The sequence below is a fragment of the Lichenostomus cassidix genome, chromosome 5 (genome assembly GCF_008360975.1).
Source record: "Lichenostomus cassidix isolate B80296 chromosome 5, HeHo_3.0, whole genome shotgun sequence".
Lineage (NCBI taxonomy): Eukaryota > Metazoa > Chordata > Aves > Passeriformes > Meliphagidae > Lichenostomus > Lichenostomus cassidix.
In genome coordinates this window covers 1,662,994-1,680,601 of record NC_139486.1, presented here as the reverse complement: position 1 = coordinate 1,680,601, position 17,608 = coordinate 1,662,994, and the positions used below count along the sequence as shown (strand labels likewise).

At 52.0% G+C, this 17,608-nt stretch overlaps 3 protein-coding genes and 1 non-coding gene across 4 annotated transcripts; 1 reads left to right on the top strand and 3 right to left on the bottom strand.

The window, feature by feature from the left end:
- Positions 1 to 1,218: 1,218 nt before the first annotated feature.
- MGAT2 (alpha-1,6-mannosyl-glycoprotein 2-beta-N-acetylglucosaminyltransferase) lies at positions 1,219 to 3,102 on the bottom strand. Its single transcript, XM_085060923.1, has one exon. It carries the CDS (start codon positions 3,025 to 3,027, stop codon positions 1,702 to 1,704), a length of 1,326 nt encoding a protein of 441 aa, XP_084917049.1. The 5' UTR covers positions 3,028 to 3,102; the 3' UTR covers positions 1,219 to 1,701.
- A 2,140-nt stretch (positions 3,103 to 5,242) lies between these two features.
- On the bottom strand, positions 5,243 to 12,416 carry LRR1 (leucine rich repeat protein 1). The gene is made up of 4 exons (XM_085060924.1): positions 12,134 to 12,416; positions 11,961 to 12,059; positions 8,031 to 8,758; positions 5,243 to 6,130 (listed from the first exon to the last, which is right to left on the bottom strand). The coding sequence occupies exons 1-4, from the start codon at positions 12,308 to 12,310 to the stop codon at positions 5,878 to 5,880; spliced, it is 1,257 nt and encodes a 418-aa protein (XP_084917050.1). The 5' UTR covers positions 12,311 to 12,416; the 3' UTR covers positions 5,243 to 5,877.
- A 1,607-nt stretch (positions 12,417 to 14,023) lies between these two features.
- Positions 14,024 to 14,323, bottom strand: LOC146435728 (signal recognition particle RNA). Its single transcript, XR_014852944.1, has one exon.
- A 140-nt stretch (positions 14,324 to 14,463) lies between these two features.
- RPS29 (ribosomal protein S29) lies at positions 14,464 to 15,057 on the top strand. Its single transcript, XM_085060898.1, has 3 exons — positions 14,464 to 14,623; positions 14,759 to 14,858; positions 14,938 to 15,057. The coding sequence occupies exons 1-3, from the start codon at positions 14,562 to 14,564 to the stop codon at positions 14,944 to 14,946; spliced, it is 171 nt and encodes a 56-aa protein (XP_084917024.1). The 5' UTR covers positions 14,464 to 14,561; the 3' UTR covers positions 14,947 to 15,057.
- The last annotated feature ends 2,551 nt before the right edge of the window (positions 15,058 to 17,608 follow it).

Genomic DNA, 17,608 nt, shown 5'->3' with positions numbered 1-17,608 from the left:
TCATTTTCCAAACCTTTCATTTTGTGATAACTGCAGGATTAGACTTGCAGTGATTCTTAGCAATCAAATGAAAATTTCTAATTACCCGGAGAAGTTCTAATTAGTCTCCTAGAAATAATCAACATTTACACCCTGTATTCCATCCTAGCGCTGTGCTTCCGATCTGCAGCACCCAGATATCCCCCAGCTGAACAAATTCCATTGCACAAGAACATCCTCTGGGTGCATGTCTGCTCTGAAGTATTTACAATTCACGAAATGGATTCTCTTTATCCAGATTAGATTTATTTTTCGGCGTTTCCCTCGAGTTTCAGCATTTCTCACCTCGCTGAAGCACAATAACCAAGAGAGCACATCTAATAATAAACTTCCTGTTCCCCTTTCCCACTGCTGCTGAACTCTGTTTTCTCTCACTTCTGTTTCCTTTTGAGTGCTGCAAGACACAGAGGTGCTTCAGAGGAGTTAAATTTGGCTGGTTTCGGGTCTGCTCTGGAATTTCTGTCACATTTCTCTGTGAAACACGAGTTTGGGCAGTGGGGGTTTGCTGTGAGCATTACTTTCCGAGCTCAGCAGAAGCCACAGCTGCCCAGAACACCTGCCTCACCCTCCCTGGTGGCACATCCTGCTGCAGCTTTGCTGGGCTCAGCTTAACTCCCATCAGCTTTTTGGGAAAGGTCTCGGAGAGCTTCAGCACCAGCACAGCCTCAGCACCAGCCCTGACCCCGTGGAACAGAACACAGAGCAATCACATTGCAAAATCACAGTTAAATAACCCCTGGAAAAAGAGAAGAGCAGCGTTTTCTTTCTCTGACGTATTTCTCTGTTCCACCAAAAGCTGCTGAGGTGCTTCTGCCACAGTTGTGGTTCAAAGAGGAGTGGCATGAAAGCAGCAGCACTAACACTAACAAACGGCTCCAGCTCAGCCCATTCCCACCACACAGCAGTTTTACACAGCTGACTAATTCGAAAGCAACTTTTTTCTTTAAAAAATCCAAACAAAAGAGATGCTGTGCCACCAATCTACTCGTCTTTTCTGCCTCAATTAATGAGTGTCATTAAAAATTTAATGAAGTTAAATGCACACTGCTAGAAGGGGTGATGGCACGTGTCCAGCCCTCGGGATTAAAGAAGAGAAACTTCCCCCTCCCTCCCATCCTGACTTTTTAGGAACACAAGATGACATCATCCTTTTGCTGACAATCAAAAACTTCTCTAGGCTTACAAAACAACTGAATTTTTTTTATTTCGGCAGAACTAAAAAAATCATATATTTATCTACATCGTAGTAAAAACAATGAAATTTATTTTTTGTTTTCATCCTTCATATATTCATCGACACAGCGCAACCGAACCGGGACTGGGGGATTGGGGTGACCCCGGGTGGGACCCCAGGCACCACCAGAGCTTTGAAGCACCAAAAAAGATGCACTTAAAAGTGTTCTCCTCCTCCTCCTCCTCCTCCTCCCAGCAAACACAGCAGCAGGTCACTTTTTGCGTAGGGGCTGCAGCACGTCACCCGTTTCCAAAACGTGGTTGCTCAAACATGAGAGATTACTATTTTGGGACACCTTAAACAAGAATGTTTATTCATATTAAAGCAGAAACCAACTCAATAAATGCTGTTTATACACGTGTGTGTGTGTGCCTGTGAAAGACACAATGGAACAAGTCCAGAAGGAAAGAAGGCTGCGAGAAGGTTCCTCACTGGAGTCTGCGGTAACTCTTACAGAGTTCGTGGTCCCTGATGTCACCCCAGCCTCCGTTCTTGACGTGAGGGGACAGGGGAGCCATGGAGTACCTTTTACTGACACTCATCTCCTCGGGAAACAGGTACTGTTGGTTGCTGCTCAAGAGAGAGTCGATTTTGGCACTCTGGGTGGACGGTCTGCAGGATTTCTTGTGGTGCATGCCACAGTCCCCCGTGTGAAAAATCCTGGGGATTTCGGGAACCAGCACTTTCCAGAACTTTGGAAGACAAGAGACAGTCAAGTGCTGCAGAGTCCAGTCCCAGTTGTAGTCATCGTAGGTGCAGAAGGCGTCCGTGCACTCGATGAGCTTCTGGTAGGTGTCTCTGCCGAACGCCATGCCCATGTTGTGCTCCGTGGACTTCCACGTCTTCACCTCCACCTTGTCGGCGCGGCCGGCGAAGCCTCCCCGCACGGGGCTGTAGGTGCCCAGCGACACGAGCTGGCACTCGGGGCACTCGCGCTGCCGCAGCGCCCAGAGCCGCTTGAGGACGTGGTAGAAGTCGGGCGCCAGGTAGTGATCCTCCTCCAGGAAGAGCACGGGCCCCGCGTGCTCCCGCAGCGCGCGCACGCGCTCCCACACGAAGTGCAGCTTCCACCACCAGTGGTGCTTGGTCTGCGCGAAGCGCGCCTCGCGGTAGTGCCCGAACGAGTCGGGGAACTCGGCGTTGATGCAGCCCAGCCGCAGCGCCGCCGCCTTGCCCACGTCGCGGGGGCAGTCGCGGGGGTCGTGGCCCGGGAACTCGCGCGGGTACAGCTGGATGCTGAACGGGAAGAACACCTGCAGCACCGGGCAGAAGTCCACGCGGGCCGCCAGCCGGTTGAGCTCCTCGGCCCACAGGTCGTGGCTGAGCACCAGCAGCACGTTCTCCACGCCCGCCGCCCGCCGCAGCGACTCGAGCAGCAGCCGCAGGTGCTCGGCGCGGTCGTGCACCTGCACCACGAGCACCACGTCGGGCCGCGCCGGGAAGCGCCCGGCGTTCCGCACCGGCTGGTCGAAGTTCAGGCGGTACACGAGCGAGCGGTAAGTCAGCGTGGCGTTCTCGGACAGCACCTCCGCCGCCACGGCGGCCGACGCGTTGGCTGCGGGGCGGCGCGGCACCGGCGGCGGGAGCTCGCTGACCCGCGGCGGCTCCCCGGTGCTACCGGGACCGCCCCGCTGCTGCTGCTGCTGCTGCTGCCGCCGCCGTCCGCCGCCGCCGGTGCCCCAGAGCGCCAGGGCGCAGAGCGCCAGGGCCAGCGCCAGGAGCAGCACCTTGCGCTTGTAGACGCGCAGCCGCATGGTCCCGGCGGCGGCGGCCCCGCTCCGCCGCTCCCGCCGCCGCCGCCGCCGCCGCTCCCGCTCCCAGCGCGCGCGCGCCGCCGCCGCCCCGCGCGCACACGTCGCCGTTCCCCATTGGCCGCCGGCGCGCCCGCCGCCGCAACGCCATTGGCCGGAGGAGCTGTCAATCAACTCCCCGGCGCTTCCGCCGCGCTGGGGGGGCCGCGCAGCCGCCGCCGCCGCACCGCGCTCTGATTGGGCGGCGCCGGGAGGGGGCGGGGCCAGGGGAGGGGAGTGGGGGGGCGGGAAGGGATGGGGAATCCTTCGGGATTGGGAAAAACGGGAAAATAACTCTGGGAATGCAGAAAATATCTCTGGGAATGCAGGAAATAACGGTGGGAATGCAGGAAATAACGGTGGGAATGCAGAAAATAACGCTGGGAATGCAGGAAATAACATACGGGAACCATCCGGGATCCCAGAGAGTAATAGAGAAGAGAAGGGAATACTGGGTTTGAGGAACAGCACATTAAAAACTATTCTGCAGTGGCAAGAATGAGGTGAAAAATCATTCTAGAAATGCAAGAATAAGATACAATCACTGTAGGATTGAAAGAATAAGGTAGAATAATTCTCGGGTTGAAAGAAAACGATTTTAAGATGGACAGAATAAAAGAAAATTATTCTGGATTTGAAAGATTAGGATTACAAACCCATTCTGGACTGGCAAGAATTAACAATTTCACTCCAGCATTCAAAGGTTAAAACAGATTATTTCTTGAGTCGCAAGTATAAAATGACTCTGAAGTTTTTGACATTAATATAAGAGTAAAATAATTTTACAATTGCAAGAACAACATAAGGAAAACATATTTGATTTGGCAAGTATAATACATAGGAAGATAAAATAATAGGGGGAAATCTAGAATAGCAAGAATAATGCTTTAAAATCACTGAATTGCAAGAATGCAATAATTCAGCAGCTGTGAGAATAACGTGAGGAAATAACTCCAGCACTGCAAGAATCAGGTTAGAACATAATTCTAAAATTTTAAGAGTAAGAAGTAATAAACTAACTCTATGATTACAAGGATAACACGTAATAATTCCAGAATTTCAGGAATATAGGAAGATATTCTAGAATGAGAATAATTTGTAAAATAGTTTAAATTTATGAGGCTATGATCAAACAAATCTGTAATTGCAATTAGGTGAGAATTCCTCTGTTAATTTTCCTGTCACCCAGGCAGCACCAGGATAAACACATCCCTGATCGCTTGGCTGAGAGAATGGAGGGACAGGACACAGGGAATGGCTTTAACTGCCAGAGGGCAGGGAGAGATGGGAGATTGGGAATTGGGAATTGCTGGCTGGGATGGAATTCCCAGAGAAGCTGTGGCTGCCCCTGGATCCCTGGCAGTGTCCAAGGCCAGGCTGGAGCAGCCTGGGACAGTGGGAGGTGTCCCTGGGGTGCCACTGGGTGGGATTTAGGGTCTTTTCCAACCCAAACCACCCTGGGATTGTGAGGGATGGAATCCAGCAGGGCTCCCCAGGAGGCTCTGGGTCACTGCACAGACACCCCATCTGTATCCAAAATTCCTGCAGCCCCACAGGAGCCCAGTGTTGTGTTCCTGCCCCACTTCCCTGTGATCCTGTGCTCCACCCAGAAGGTGTTTTTCTGTGTGAATAACCCCTGGGGTGCTGCAGGGGGAACCTCTCTGCCTTTACAGCAGCATCAGCCCGGGGTTAGCTCTGCTGAGGTGGGAAAGGTGTCATTCATAGGACCATGGAATCATAAAAATTGGATTTTAATTCTGAGTCCAACCATTCCTCAGCACTGCCAAGGCCACCACTGCCCCATGTCCCCAAGTGCCACATCCACATGGATCTTCAATCCCTCCAGGGATGGGGAATCCACCACTGCCCAGTGCCAGACCATCCCTTCCAGGAGCAATTTTTCCCAATATCCAACCTAAACCTCCCCCAGCTGGCCCTCAGTACCACTTCTGCCTCCAAGCCATCACATGTTCCAGGACATGAGATTCCTAAAAACTTCTCAAGGGACCTTTGTTCCCTGCTGCTCCAATCTCCCAGTCATGGAGCAGCTAACAAGACATGAAATAAGAGTTTGTGGATTCACTCAGTATTTTGGTGTCTTCCCCAGAAAATGGCATGCAGTTAATTCCTGGAATACACTGGATGGAAAACTCCTCAGACAAAACACAATCCACAAGTCCCTAGAAGGGTTTCAAAATTTAATAAGTCAGCACAGTGAAACAAATTCAAGAATCGTTAAAACATGAGGGATAAGAAACAAAGTTTCAGGCACGTGTTTAGAAAAAAAAGATATTTCTGGTATCACAAAGAGAGAAAACATTTGCTCTGGTAAAAACCCAGCAATGCTGGTCCCTGCTCCAAGTGGGAATGTTGTAACAGAACCTTTAAAAAAGAAGCACCTGGAATTACATAACGGTTTGGATGTGATTTCTCCTCCACAGTGGAGCAGCTGGGGAGAGTGGAGTGCAGTCCCTGCCCGTGGGCAGAGCTCAGAGCCTCGTGGGGCTGAGTTTGGGATGAACTCACCTCCTCCTTCTTTCCAAGAAGGAACCACAAAACATGGCAAACTGCTGTGGCACTCCGAGCAAAGCCCCGGGAGCAGGAAACCGAAAATACATTCTGAGGAAGGTTCTCTCCAGCTAAACACTGCTTTGTGTTTCCACCAAAGGAGATTCCAGAGGGTGAAGGAAGAGTCAGGCCTGGCTCAGGCTGTGTGTCCCTCACTCCCAGAGGGATTTGACACCACGGGTGGGCAACAACCAGGCTCCTCCATCCCTGGGCACAACATCAGGCAGAGCTGTGGCACCATCCTGCTCAGCCACTGCTCTGGAGGTGTCTGTCCAGGAACTGGGAGTAGCAGTCCAGGGAGCAGAAGTAGCAGAGGATGGGAGCTTCTGTGCCTCCCATGTTGTCCACGAGCACCACGGTGTGAGCCACGTGGTGCAGGTTCATGGTCACTGTGGTCTGGATGAAGCTGCTCAGGCAGGAACTGCCACACTGACACGTCTTGGCCACTTCCAGATCCTTACAGAGGTGGGAAGGGAGGAGGTGACAGCCGTAAGGGATTCTGTGGAATGAGAGGAGGAAAGGTGAATTCACCACAGGATTAACCCAAATGCTGGGACAGACCACAGGTACCAGCTGGGACAGACTTATTCACTGTTCCCAGAGCACAGACATGGAAAAGGGGAGATTTTGGAGTGGTTAGGAATGAAATGCTGCTTCTCAGGACAGTCCCTAAGGACATGAACTCCAGGAGACACCACAACAGGGAGCTCATGGCACTCCTGACAGCCTGGGCCACAGCCAGCTAGGGAATTAGAAAGATTAGGAGTAATGAGAATTAGGGAATTAAAGGAAGATTAAGAATAATGAGACAACTGGGCACATTCTGTTCTTCCCTCACATTCCCCAGGGAGATGTTTGTGTTTCACCCTGGCCTGGCACAGCACCCATGATTTACTCCTCCCTCTCTTACACCAAGGAGCAGCAGCATTAAACCACAACTCAGAGAAAGTGGGAGATAAAGTGAACCTTTTGCAGCAGCACTGCCCTGCAGGCATGAAACTGAAAGTTCTCTTGCTGCACAGCTCTCTCCATGCATCGTGTCAGCAATGACATCCAGAGTCAGGAACAGGAATTGCTCCTTTTGGAATCTGCAGTGGAGCAGTGCTGAGTTTGGGGTACAAAATAAATAATTCCCCTGAAGAATTCAGTCAGGCTAACTGGAGTGTGGGTCTCAGCAGTGCCCAGCTGGCACTCCAAACTCAGCACAGATCCCACTGACTCACATCCTGCCTCCACCTACACATTCCCAATTCTTTCCACACACCATCACTCACACAGCTACGACTCCTGTGGGCTTTTTTTCACCACCTTAATTTCAGAACACCCTTTTTTCTGGTCAGGAAAGCATAATCAGAGCTCTGGTACTTTCCCTGCTTGAAGGTTTCCAAATATTGGAATCCATTGAAGGATTTCCAAATATTATTTTTGCATCTTCCTTCCTTCTGTTTCGTCTTTTTCTCAAGGTTTTTACAGTAACTGAAATCTGACCAGTGCTGGGGTCTAGATCCTCTAGAAAAAACCACAACTTTAATATTTACATCAAAACCCACTGTAATTTATATAAATTTGGGAAAGGAGCCATGTGGGGTTGAATTGATATAATCATCAAGGTCAGAAGTGGATGATTTGGCCCAGAACATGTGGTGGCTCAGCCCCCTTCAGGGTGTGCCTGTGGATGCCTTTGGTGCAAATTTCTGCACCATTACCCCGGGTTTATGGGGCACTCCCCACCCTCCAGGCAGGAACAGGCACAGGATGGAGATTAGGGGCACTTGAAGCCTCTCTCTCACCCCTTTCTGTGCCAAATTTCTGTCTGTGTGCTCCCTTTCCACCCAGAACAGGGTGGGAACAGCAGCAGCTGGTACCTGGAGCACCCTGGTGCACCAAGGATCAGGGGTGGAGTGATGGAATTGGTGTGGGGGAAGAGCAGGGAGCTGATAAATAGCAGCCTGGGAGGATGGTATTTACTTGGTGAAATAATATTTTTTAAATTACCTCAAGCCTGGGCTTCTCTGAATAAGCCAGAACACCCTCACTGCAACACCAAGGGAGATCAGGAGCTTATGGAAAACCTGTGGCAGGGAGAAGCCTGCAGCAGAAGGGGTTCAGGGTTGTAGAACTGATTCTCTTTTCCCAAAGATGGCAAAAAATATTCTGTTCATCCCCCTTTGGAGGATGAAAACACTTCAACCTCTCACTTTCCCTAAATGCTTCCAAGGCACCAATTCCCTGCCTTATCCTGGTGATTTGACAAGTGGAATTCAAAGGAATGTTAATCTTATTAATGTAATAGGTGATGAGCAACAGGCAACGAGGGGAAAAGAAAGAGCCAAGTGAGGGAAAGTGGGACTGGAGAGGTGTGAAGGGGCAGTGCCAGCTGTGCCCCTCGCTGCCCTTACCTGTGATTGATGGTGGCCCTGGCAGCACACTCCAACAGAGTCAATGGGATTTTCAGCTGGATGTTGGGAACCAGCGGGTTGGGCTGCTCAAAGGGATTGCCAAAGAGATCCAGGTTCTCCAGCGAGAGTTTCCTGAAGTCACTGGGCAGGAAGGGCAGCTTGTTGCGCGCTGCCGACAGGAAGCGCAGGCGGCTCAGCTGCCCGATCCTGCAGGGCAGCCGCAGCAGGGCGTTGTCATCCAGCTTCAGCTGCACCAGAGCCCGCAGCCGGCACAGCTCAATGGGCAGAGCCTGGATCTGGTTCTGGCTCAGGTCCAGCAGCTGCAGGGATTTCTGCAGGCTGGAGCTGCACAGAGCCCCGCTGAAGGCCTCCAGGTGGTTGTCGTGCAGGTCCAGCTCCTGCAGGCACACCAGCTCGCCCAGCGCGGCCGGCAGCTGCTGGATGTGGTTGTGGCTCAGGTCCAGCTTGCGCAGCTTCTTCAGGCACAGCACCCTCGCGTCGATCCTGGCCAGCTTGCAGTAGGAGGTCTGCAGGTGCTCCAGGGAGAAAGGGAAGCTCTTGGTGAGGGGATAATCCCTCCTGGAAGTGATGATCATTTTGGTCTTGGGTTTCTCCACGTCGGAGTTCTTGGCTGGGACCAGAGGTGAGAGAGGGAGAGCTCCTGTGTCGCTGCCTTGGTGAGCCAGTCTCACGGCTGAAAGGAAAGTCTTTAAATTGGTCACATTTGCCTGCAGGAGAACACAAGGCTGGAGTTAAAGAGTTCATTGTTCTCACTCATTTACACTTTCTGAGCTGTTTTGTGTGTGTAACTCAGCAGGGCAATGGGATTGCAGAGGGAACAGCTCTGTTATGAATAATGTGGGTCAAACTGTGCTGCAGCACCCAGGGAAGGAGCAAAGCACCAAATACACAGTGGAAAATAAAGTATAGAAAAAACCCCTGATGCACTGGGACCTCCCTAAAATCCATCAGGATAAAGAACAAACACACACAGGGCAACCAGAGGTCTAAAACTTGAGGCAATGATTCCTGGAAGGAATTCCTGGAAAAGGATGGAAGTTGGGGTTAAATCCAACATAAAGGAAGGTGGAAAGCTTCAAGGCAGGTGAAGTCAGTGCTTGTGGCTACACACAGCTCTGGCTGAGCCAAAAGCAGACACGAGGAAAATTCTTTACAAAGACCAAATAATGCTTTATGTGGGATACAATATAATGGCAGTAAAATCCCAGAATGGTTTGGGTTGAAAGGGACATTAAATCCCATCCAGTGCCACCCCAGCCATGGCAGGGACACCTTCCACTGTCCCAGGCTGCTCCAACCCCAATGTCCAACCTGGCCTTGGACACTGCCAGGGGTCATGGGGCAGCCACAGCTTCTCTGGGAATTCTATTCCAGAGCCTCCTCACCCTCCCAGCCAGGAATTCCTTCCCAAAATCCCATCTCTCCCTGCCCTCTGGCAGTGGGAAGCTGTTAAAAGCTCCCACTGACTTTCAGTAAGAACAGAGTATCAGGTGACTTGTACTTAAATAAAGATCCAGAAAGCTGTGATGCATCTGTTGCACTGATCTAATTTGCTTTTATGAACAGCAGGGTGGCCAAATATTTCTCTTCTAGATTTTCCAGCAAGTCTCTGCTCCAGCTGATGTGCAGCTGACAGACACTGTGCTAAAAAGTGAATTCCAAAATAAAAACCACAATGCAGCCACAGAAATAAAAGGAAAGAACAAACTTGGAGTTTTGGCAGAGCTCTGGAGCCCAGAGGTTGTCCCTGTGTTCTCAGCTGTGACTTGCCCAAGCTCAGTGACACATTTGGCACCTGAAAGACAATTTTGCTCCTAAATGTGTTAGTTTAGAGCAAATTTGAGAGGGTTCAGGACTAGAGTACATAAAGTGCTGTAAGCATCCAGCACAACAAAACAGGGATATTGGAGATAATCCTGAATGGAAATGTGAGACAGATAAAGACATTAAAGGTCAAACATAACTGACTGTATCTCTAACTCATTATCTCAGCTAAACACACACATTTGGCTACAGAATTTCCCTAATTCCAGGCAGATTTGTGGCATTTCCAAGATAAATAAAATGGGAATTAAGCCAAAAATGTCCTCCAGATCTGTAAGGACAGAATGAAGTTACAGGCAGGATTTCTTTGCTCTCAAGCACGAAGCAAAATTTCCTCCAAACACCTCCCTAAGGGCCATGCAGGATCTCTAAACCTGTTGTTGAGAAACCCTGAATGTCATGAGCAAAACACTAAGATACATCTAAGGAAGAAAAAAAAAAACAAACCCAATGATTAGTTGGAAGAGCTCAGGATGCAATTTCCTGCCACAAGCCTTGAAGTCTCAGCCACAGAGATGATGCTGGGAAAGGAGTTTAATGTGTTGATGCCTCCCAAGTCTCAGAGCTCCGTGAGTGATGCTGAGGAAATCAAAGCTGAGGAGGATCCAGGGAAACAGGCACAGAGCTGCTGATGGGAAATAAACCTCACAGAACACCCAGACTTGATTAGTGCTGCTCCAGGGTTGACTGCTCTGCTCTGGTGTTTCCCAACTCAATTCCTGAGCTGGCTGAGTGCAGCAAATCCAGTGCCTGGCAGAGCACAAACAGGGGGATTTCCCAGGGCAGCTGCACATAACCAATATTCCCATTTCCAGTACCTGGAAATCTCTTTTCCACAAAGGTTTTGTGCATCTTTGAGAGTTAAAAAGCTTTTCTGTAGTAAAATAATAAAAATCTGGCAGAAAACTACAGAAAAATTACGCAATATCTTAGATTTGTGTTCTGGATTTGGAGCATTTCAGAGGAACCTGTAATATTTTGAGATAAACTTTTTGATTTCTCACTCTCCAGCAGAAAAATTCAGAGTAAAGGAAGCAGAAGATATTCTGGATCTAATACAAGAGCCTTAATTTTTGAGATACAGAGCACATTGGCTTCTAACAGGAAAAAATTAATTGGCTTTGGTCTCTTCCTTTTCTACTTAACCCTTTAACAGGTTCATAAAATTAAGGTTGCCTTCCTCAGAGTCAGATAACAGAAAGGCAAAAGGATTTTCCAAACCAGCAATCAACATTATTTGCTTTTCCTGACACAGCCTGACTCTAAAGTTTTGGGTAAGAACTCAGAGGTTTTAGAAAAACTGTCCCACTTTGCTCTCCTACAGGGCTACAGAAGATTCCTGCAACAGGCACAGAAGAAAATGCCATGAGAATGCAGAGTTGATATGCGATTTTTTGGGGTGAGTTTAACATTGTTAAAAATACTTTACAGCCTCCAAATCATCTATGAACTGTAAATAAATACTGGTGTTTGAAATAAGGTGAGATGGTGCCTGTGCCCTGATTTATGTGTGGTTTGAAAGCCACAGTGGGCACTGATGTTTGCCCACAAAAACAAGAGGATTCTCCGTTCATTTTCCACCAGAAAGACTGTAAGGAACAACTATTTGGTGGAATTTAAGGCCAGAGAGCAACAGTGCATCAGAGGGGTGAAAAAAGTTGTTCCTAAATGTAACATAAAGAGCAACATAAAAATGGACTTCTGAAGGAGCAAGAAGAACACAGCCCAGAAAAGAGGGAATGGCTTCTCACTGCCAGAGGACAGGGATAGATTGGATATTGGGAAGGAATTCCTGGCTGGGAGGGTGGGGAGAGGCTGGGATGGAATTCCCAGAGAAGCTGTGGTGCCCCTGGATCACTGGCGGTGTCCAAGGCCAGGCTGGACATTGGGGCTTGAAGCAGCCTGGGACAGTGGAAGATGCCCAACAGCAGAGAATGGAGTGAAATGGGATTTAAGTTCCCTTCCAACCCAAACCATTCTGGAACTCTAACATCCCGCTGCCCCTTGCCGCGGCGGGTCAGAGCCCGCAGAGCCCCGGCTCTGTCGGGTGGCGTTCCGGAGCCCCGTTCCCGTTCCCGCTCGCACCTTGCTGAGGCACAGATCCACCGCGGGCTCCCGCAGCCGCACCGTGGCCTTTCCCTCCTCCACGAAGCGCGCGAAGAGCCGCTCCACGTTCTGCTGCACCTGCGGGCACAGCGGGTCAGCGCCGCCCCGGCCACCCCCTCCCCTCCCCTCCCCTCCCCGCCCCGCCGGCCCACCTTGTAGCGAGCCCCGCCGCGGTCCCGCGCCGTGCACACCATCAGGTACACCCCGCCGCCGGCCGCGCCGGGCGGGCGGCCGAGCGACAGCAGCGCCCTGGCCCCGCGGCCGCGGCCCCGCAGCCCGCAGGTGGGCAGCAGCCGGCTGACCACCTCCACCTCGCACTGCAGCCGCATCCCGGCCCCGCTCCCGGCCCCAGCTCCGGCACCGACACCGGCCCCAGGCCCGACACCGGCCTCAGGTCCGACACCGACACCGGCCCCAGGCCCGGCCCGCGCACGGCGGACGGCGCCGCCGGGGGCCTCCCGCGCTCGGCGCGCACAGGCGCCCGCTGTGCTGCCTGCCCGCCGCGGTGCCAGCCCGCCGCGCCGCCCGGATCCCGCCCGCCGCCCGGTGAAGAGCGCGGGGCCGCCCGGCGAGGGGGATCGCGGCGCGGGAAGGGCGGGCGAGCTCCGGTGGTACCGGAGCAGCTGTGGCAGCAGCCGCACAGGCAGCCGCGGGCAGCCCGAGCGCGGGACCTCAGCGCAGAGACCTCCGCGGGGCGGGCCGAGGGCGCCTCCTGCTGGAGACGGGCGGCGCGGCTGGGCGGGAAAGGGCGAGAGAGGGGCGGAGTGACGGGGTGTGAGGGGAGACGGGGTGTGAGGGGACATGGAGTGTGGGGAGACACGGGGTGTGAGGGGACACGGGGTGTGAGGGGACATGGAGTGTGAGGGGACATAGAGTGTGAGGGACACGGGGTGTGAGGGGACATAGAGTGTGGGGAGACACGGGGTGTGAGGGACACAGGGTGTGAGAGGAGACGGGGTGTGAGGGGACATGGAGTGTGAGGGACACGGGGTTTGAGGGGACACAGGGTGTGAGGGGACGTGGGCAGGAGGGGATGTCGGGGCGTGAGGGGAGGGAAATGGAGGCGTGAAGGGACACAGAGGAGCTGAGGGGACATGGAGGGGCTGAGAGGACACAGGGGTGTAAGGGAACATGGGAGCGTGAGGGGACATAGAGTGTGAGGGGACGCGGAGGGTATGAAGGGACATGTGGGGTTGTGAGAGGACACGGAGGAGCTGAGGGTGTTGCCGAATATTAGGGACTCTAAACACGAACAACGAGCCGGGTGTAAAAAGGAGATATTGTTTATTCTGCGCAGGACGCAAGGTGAAATTCTCCACAAATCAAGCACTCCAAGGAATAAAAAGCAATATAATTTATACACTATAGTTTACATAAACCCGCCCATCCATTCCCCAGTTCTCGCCTACCTAGTGGACAGTCATTGCCAAACACGACATAAAATACAAAGTTTTCCGTAAGCGTCAAGAAACGCGAAACACACCTGGTGACATCTGTTGGCATTGAAAAGAGGAGAATGGTGATATCAGCAGCAGGGAGCAAAGGAAGGGACAGGATCCTGCATAAGGACATTGAGGGACAGCGGGTGTTGAAGGGACACGGAGGAGTTAAAGGGACACGGGGAGCTGAGGGGACATGGAGGAGTTGAGGGGACATGGAGGAGTTGAAGGGACACGGGGAGCTGAGGGATGGTGGATGTAATAACAGCAGCTCAGCCTTTATAAGCGACAGGAAGGCGCAGTGAGGGCTTGGTGCCTGTGCAGCCCTGCCCTCCCTGAGCCGGTAGTCAACCACCTTAACCGCAGTTGGGAGAAAAAAATAATAAATCGGGGAGCCCTTCGAGCAGTGTTTGTGCAGATGTATTATTTGAGGGCGGGCTTTGTGTTTGAAACGTGCGTGTCGCTGTGAATTTAGCTGGAAGCGGTTGGGGGTGCGTTGCGTGTCGGTGCCAGCAGGAGGCGGTAGTGGTGTTTGGGTCCGTGAGGGGCAAAAAGGGTTCTGTGGGGTGTTTGGGGTGTGGGGATGTTCTGGGGTGCCAAAAGGGGAGCCCGCGTGTCTCTGTGTTGCCCAGGCTAGACTGGAGTGGCTATTCACAGGCGCGATCCCGCTACTGACCGCCACGGGAGCTTTGACCTGCTCCGTCTCCGACCTGGGCCGGTTCACCCCTCCTTAGTCAACCTGGTGTCCCGCAGCTCCCCGCGGGTCACCATATTGATGGCGGCCTTAGCTTGGACGCCCGCTCGGCACAGCGCACGGCAGCCCAGAACTCCTGGGCTCAAGCGATCCGTCGGGCTCAGCCTCCCCGGCAGCTGGGACTACAGACGCGCGCCACCGCGCCCGGCGCTGCAATCTCCTTCCACCAGCAATACAGCTTCGCTCGGCGGTGACGTCACGGAGGGGCGGGAACAGGCCCGCCTCGTGCCCGCCCAGGTGTGACGTCACGGGACACGGGATGGTACCACCCCCGCGGCGGTGACGTCACGAGAGCGCGCGCTCACGCCGCGCGGTGCACGCCGGGAGTCCCCTGAGCGCTATAAACTCGGGCGGCCGCCGCCATCTTCCTCTCGGCGCCGCGCAGCCATGGGTCACCAGCAGCTTTACTGGAGCCACCCCAGGAAGTTCGGACAGGGCTCCCGCTCTTGGTCAGTACTGCTCCTCGGGCTCCCCGGGTCGTGGCTGCCGCCTCAGCCCCCGCCTCGCTCCCCTTCCCCTCCCATTCCCACCGCCCCGCCCGGCGCCGTTCCCCGCCCTCACCGCCTCTCTCTGTTCCCTCACAGCCGCGTGTGCTCCAACCGGCACGGCCTCATCCGCAAGTACGGGCTCAACATGTGCCGGCAGTGCTTCCGCCAGTACGCCAAGGATATCGGCTTCATCAAGGTGAGCCCTGCGGCACAGGGAAGGGGCCCGGGGGTGCCGCGTCCCGCTGACTCCTCTCGTCTCTCTTTCTCTCTTGCAGCTGGACTGAGCGCCGGGAGGATGAGGCGACAGCCAGGAGCTCCCGGCACATTCCAGGGCCTCCCTGACACATCTGCGGCGTCTCGGCTCGGCCTTATTTAATAAATGGTTTCCTAACCCAGCTGATCCGTGCGTGTTTCCCTTCTGTAAAGGTTTAGCGGCTTTGGGCGTTCTTCTCCCTAAGCGCTGCTCCAGCAATGGGTGGACTTGCCTTGCCCTGCTGTGCTCATCTTCCCAACCTCCCACTATCCCAGGCTGCTCCAAGCCCTGCCCAGCCTGGCCTTGGACACTTCCAGGGATCTAGGGGCAGCCACAGCTTCTCTGAAGGGACTGAATTAATGCGGAGCCATTCACTTCTTCCACTTCATGTGGTGTTTCCAACCACATAACAGTTGGGGCTGAAGAGAGTTTGGCAAAATTACTTAAAATGTGTCAGAGGTCTGGAATTAATTTCTTTCAATCCAAAGGGGGTTAGAAGTGCCTGGGTGCTCTTTTGCTGTTTCGGAGCATCTCAGCTGAAGGCTCAGTGCTCTGAGGGGGCTGAGCAGGTGAATGCTCTGCTCACACCTGGGATGCCAAATGCTGATCCCTCCCAGCTGAGTGCCCTCCAAACCCTTTGGGAATTCCCAAGAGCCTTCATTTTGTCTCCCTGCTAATTTAATCAATGAGATGGGGTTGTGAGCAGGGAATGGGAACAAACCCAGGTGAGTCCATAGAAGAAGCTGGAGGGCTGTGGGATTATTAAGGAATCATGGAATGATTTGGGTTGGAAGGGACTTTAAAGCTCCCCCAGTGCCACTCCTGCCATGGGCAGGGACACCTTCCCCTGGAGGGGCCTTGGAGCAGCCTGGTTTGATGTGAGGTGTCCCAGTCCGTGGAATTGAAGTCCTTTCCAACCCAAACCATTCCTTAATTTGGGAGAAAATGTTATTGTCACCGTGAGCTCATTGGGAGAGGATTAAACCCACAGCAAGGTGCAGGAGAGGAGCAGCAAATCCTGGGACACTAAATAGAATATAGCTAAAACCTAATTAAAATAAAAAAGAGATGAATGTTTGGAGCTGCCTTGCTCAGATTTCCATCTCTTCCTTGAGCTGCTGCCATTGGGTTTAGCAGGTTCCTGGGAGGGTTTTTTACTTTACCAATGTCCCAGTTCCAAAATGCTGTGCAGACAGTGCTGCCCAGCTGGGAGGAGGAAGATGGTGAGGGAGCAGCTCCTTCCACCAAATCCATCCATGTGTGGTGTTGGGATGTGGATTTGGCATCATTTGGGAGCTCTGCCTGGTGCTGGGCTGGGGAAGGGCTGGCTTTGCTATCTTTTTGGATGAGAAATGCTTAAATCCTGGTTTTTACCAGAAAACTTTAGTGTGAAGGTTCTACATTAAAAAATAAAAAGATTCAGTTGCCCTGGTGGTTGTTTCTGTTGATGTACACAGGCAGGGGAATCCTATAAAATGTGTTTGATTCTGGTGTGATTCTGAGATACCAAAAAATCATAATTGCCTTTTTAACTAAAATATTTAATTTCTTATGTTAGGGAGGCTCTAAGTGAGGTGTAAAATTTCTGAGAAACACAAAATCCATGAGGGTACAAAATGTGACAGAAGGGTCTCCTCTGCACTTCCCACTGCTGTGCCCAACTTCCCTCCTGCCACCTCTTACAGGTGCTTGAGGCACTTCCAGTGGGAAATCCATGTTTTTCCCGACATGTTGGGTGCAACTGAGAGCCTTGGAAACGGCAGCAATATTAGAATAGTTTGGATTCTCAGAGCTGCAAGGGCCATTCATATGTGGCAGGGAATTGTGGATATTTTTCCCTCTTTCCTGAAGGTAAAAAGGGATTTGGGATCATTTTCCCTGTGCAGTTACATGTGCTGTTTTGAAGTTCTGGGCCCCAAATCTCTGTCAGAACATGTTTGTTATCCCTCTGATGGAAAACAATAAAAATAAATAGCTGGGGTTGGTAATGGCAAAGCACATCTCTAGAAACCAGAGCTAAAATATGTTTTTAGATTACTTCACACAAATTCAAATACCTCAATTGGCACCTAATTTTGTAAAAGCTTGAAACCTCCTTTTCCCTACTCTACTGCTGGCATCTTTTAAGTCTGGGGAGAAAGTGGTGTAGGACAAGCTGTAATTCCTTTTTCCCTCATTGCTGCCTTAACCAGGTATTTATTGCCCAGTAGACGATGAAGATAAGGTGCCAAAACCTTGAATTCCTGAGCTCAGCGTGAAAATTGCATTTTGTTTCTCCCTGAAGCTGCTGGTTCCATTCCCTGGAGGTTCATGGATGTGAAGCTTGAACTTACTTGGATGCAAAATGATTTTTAAAGAGCTGCTGATTCCCCTAAAGAACAGGTGAAATCAAAATACACTTCAAGGACTTTGCATTAATAGTGAACAGCTAATAAATGTTTTCCTTTAGGGAAATAACATGTCCTGCTCGGAGCCAAGAAAAGATAGTGATGCCTTGGCTTTGGGAGAGATGAGCTTCCAATTGCTGAAATTGAGTTTGTAAGGGATTTGCACTGCTGAAACCCCACTAAATTGCTTTGGATTATGCACCAGATAAAATCTCAGCTTGTCAGAGGGTCCGGGAGGAATTTCAAAGGCTTTGGGTAAAACTTTGGCTTCTCAGCTCATCGTCAGGCTGGAAATGAAGCTGGCAG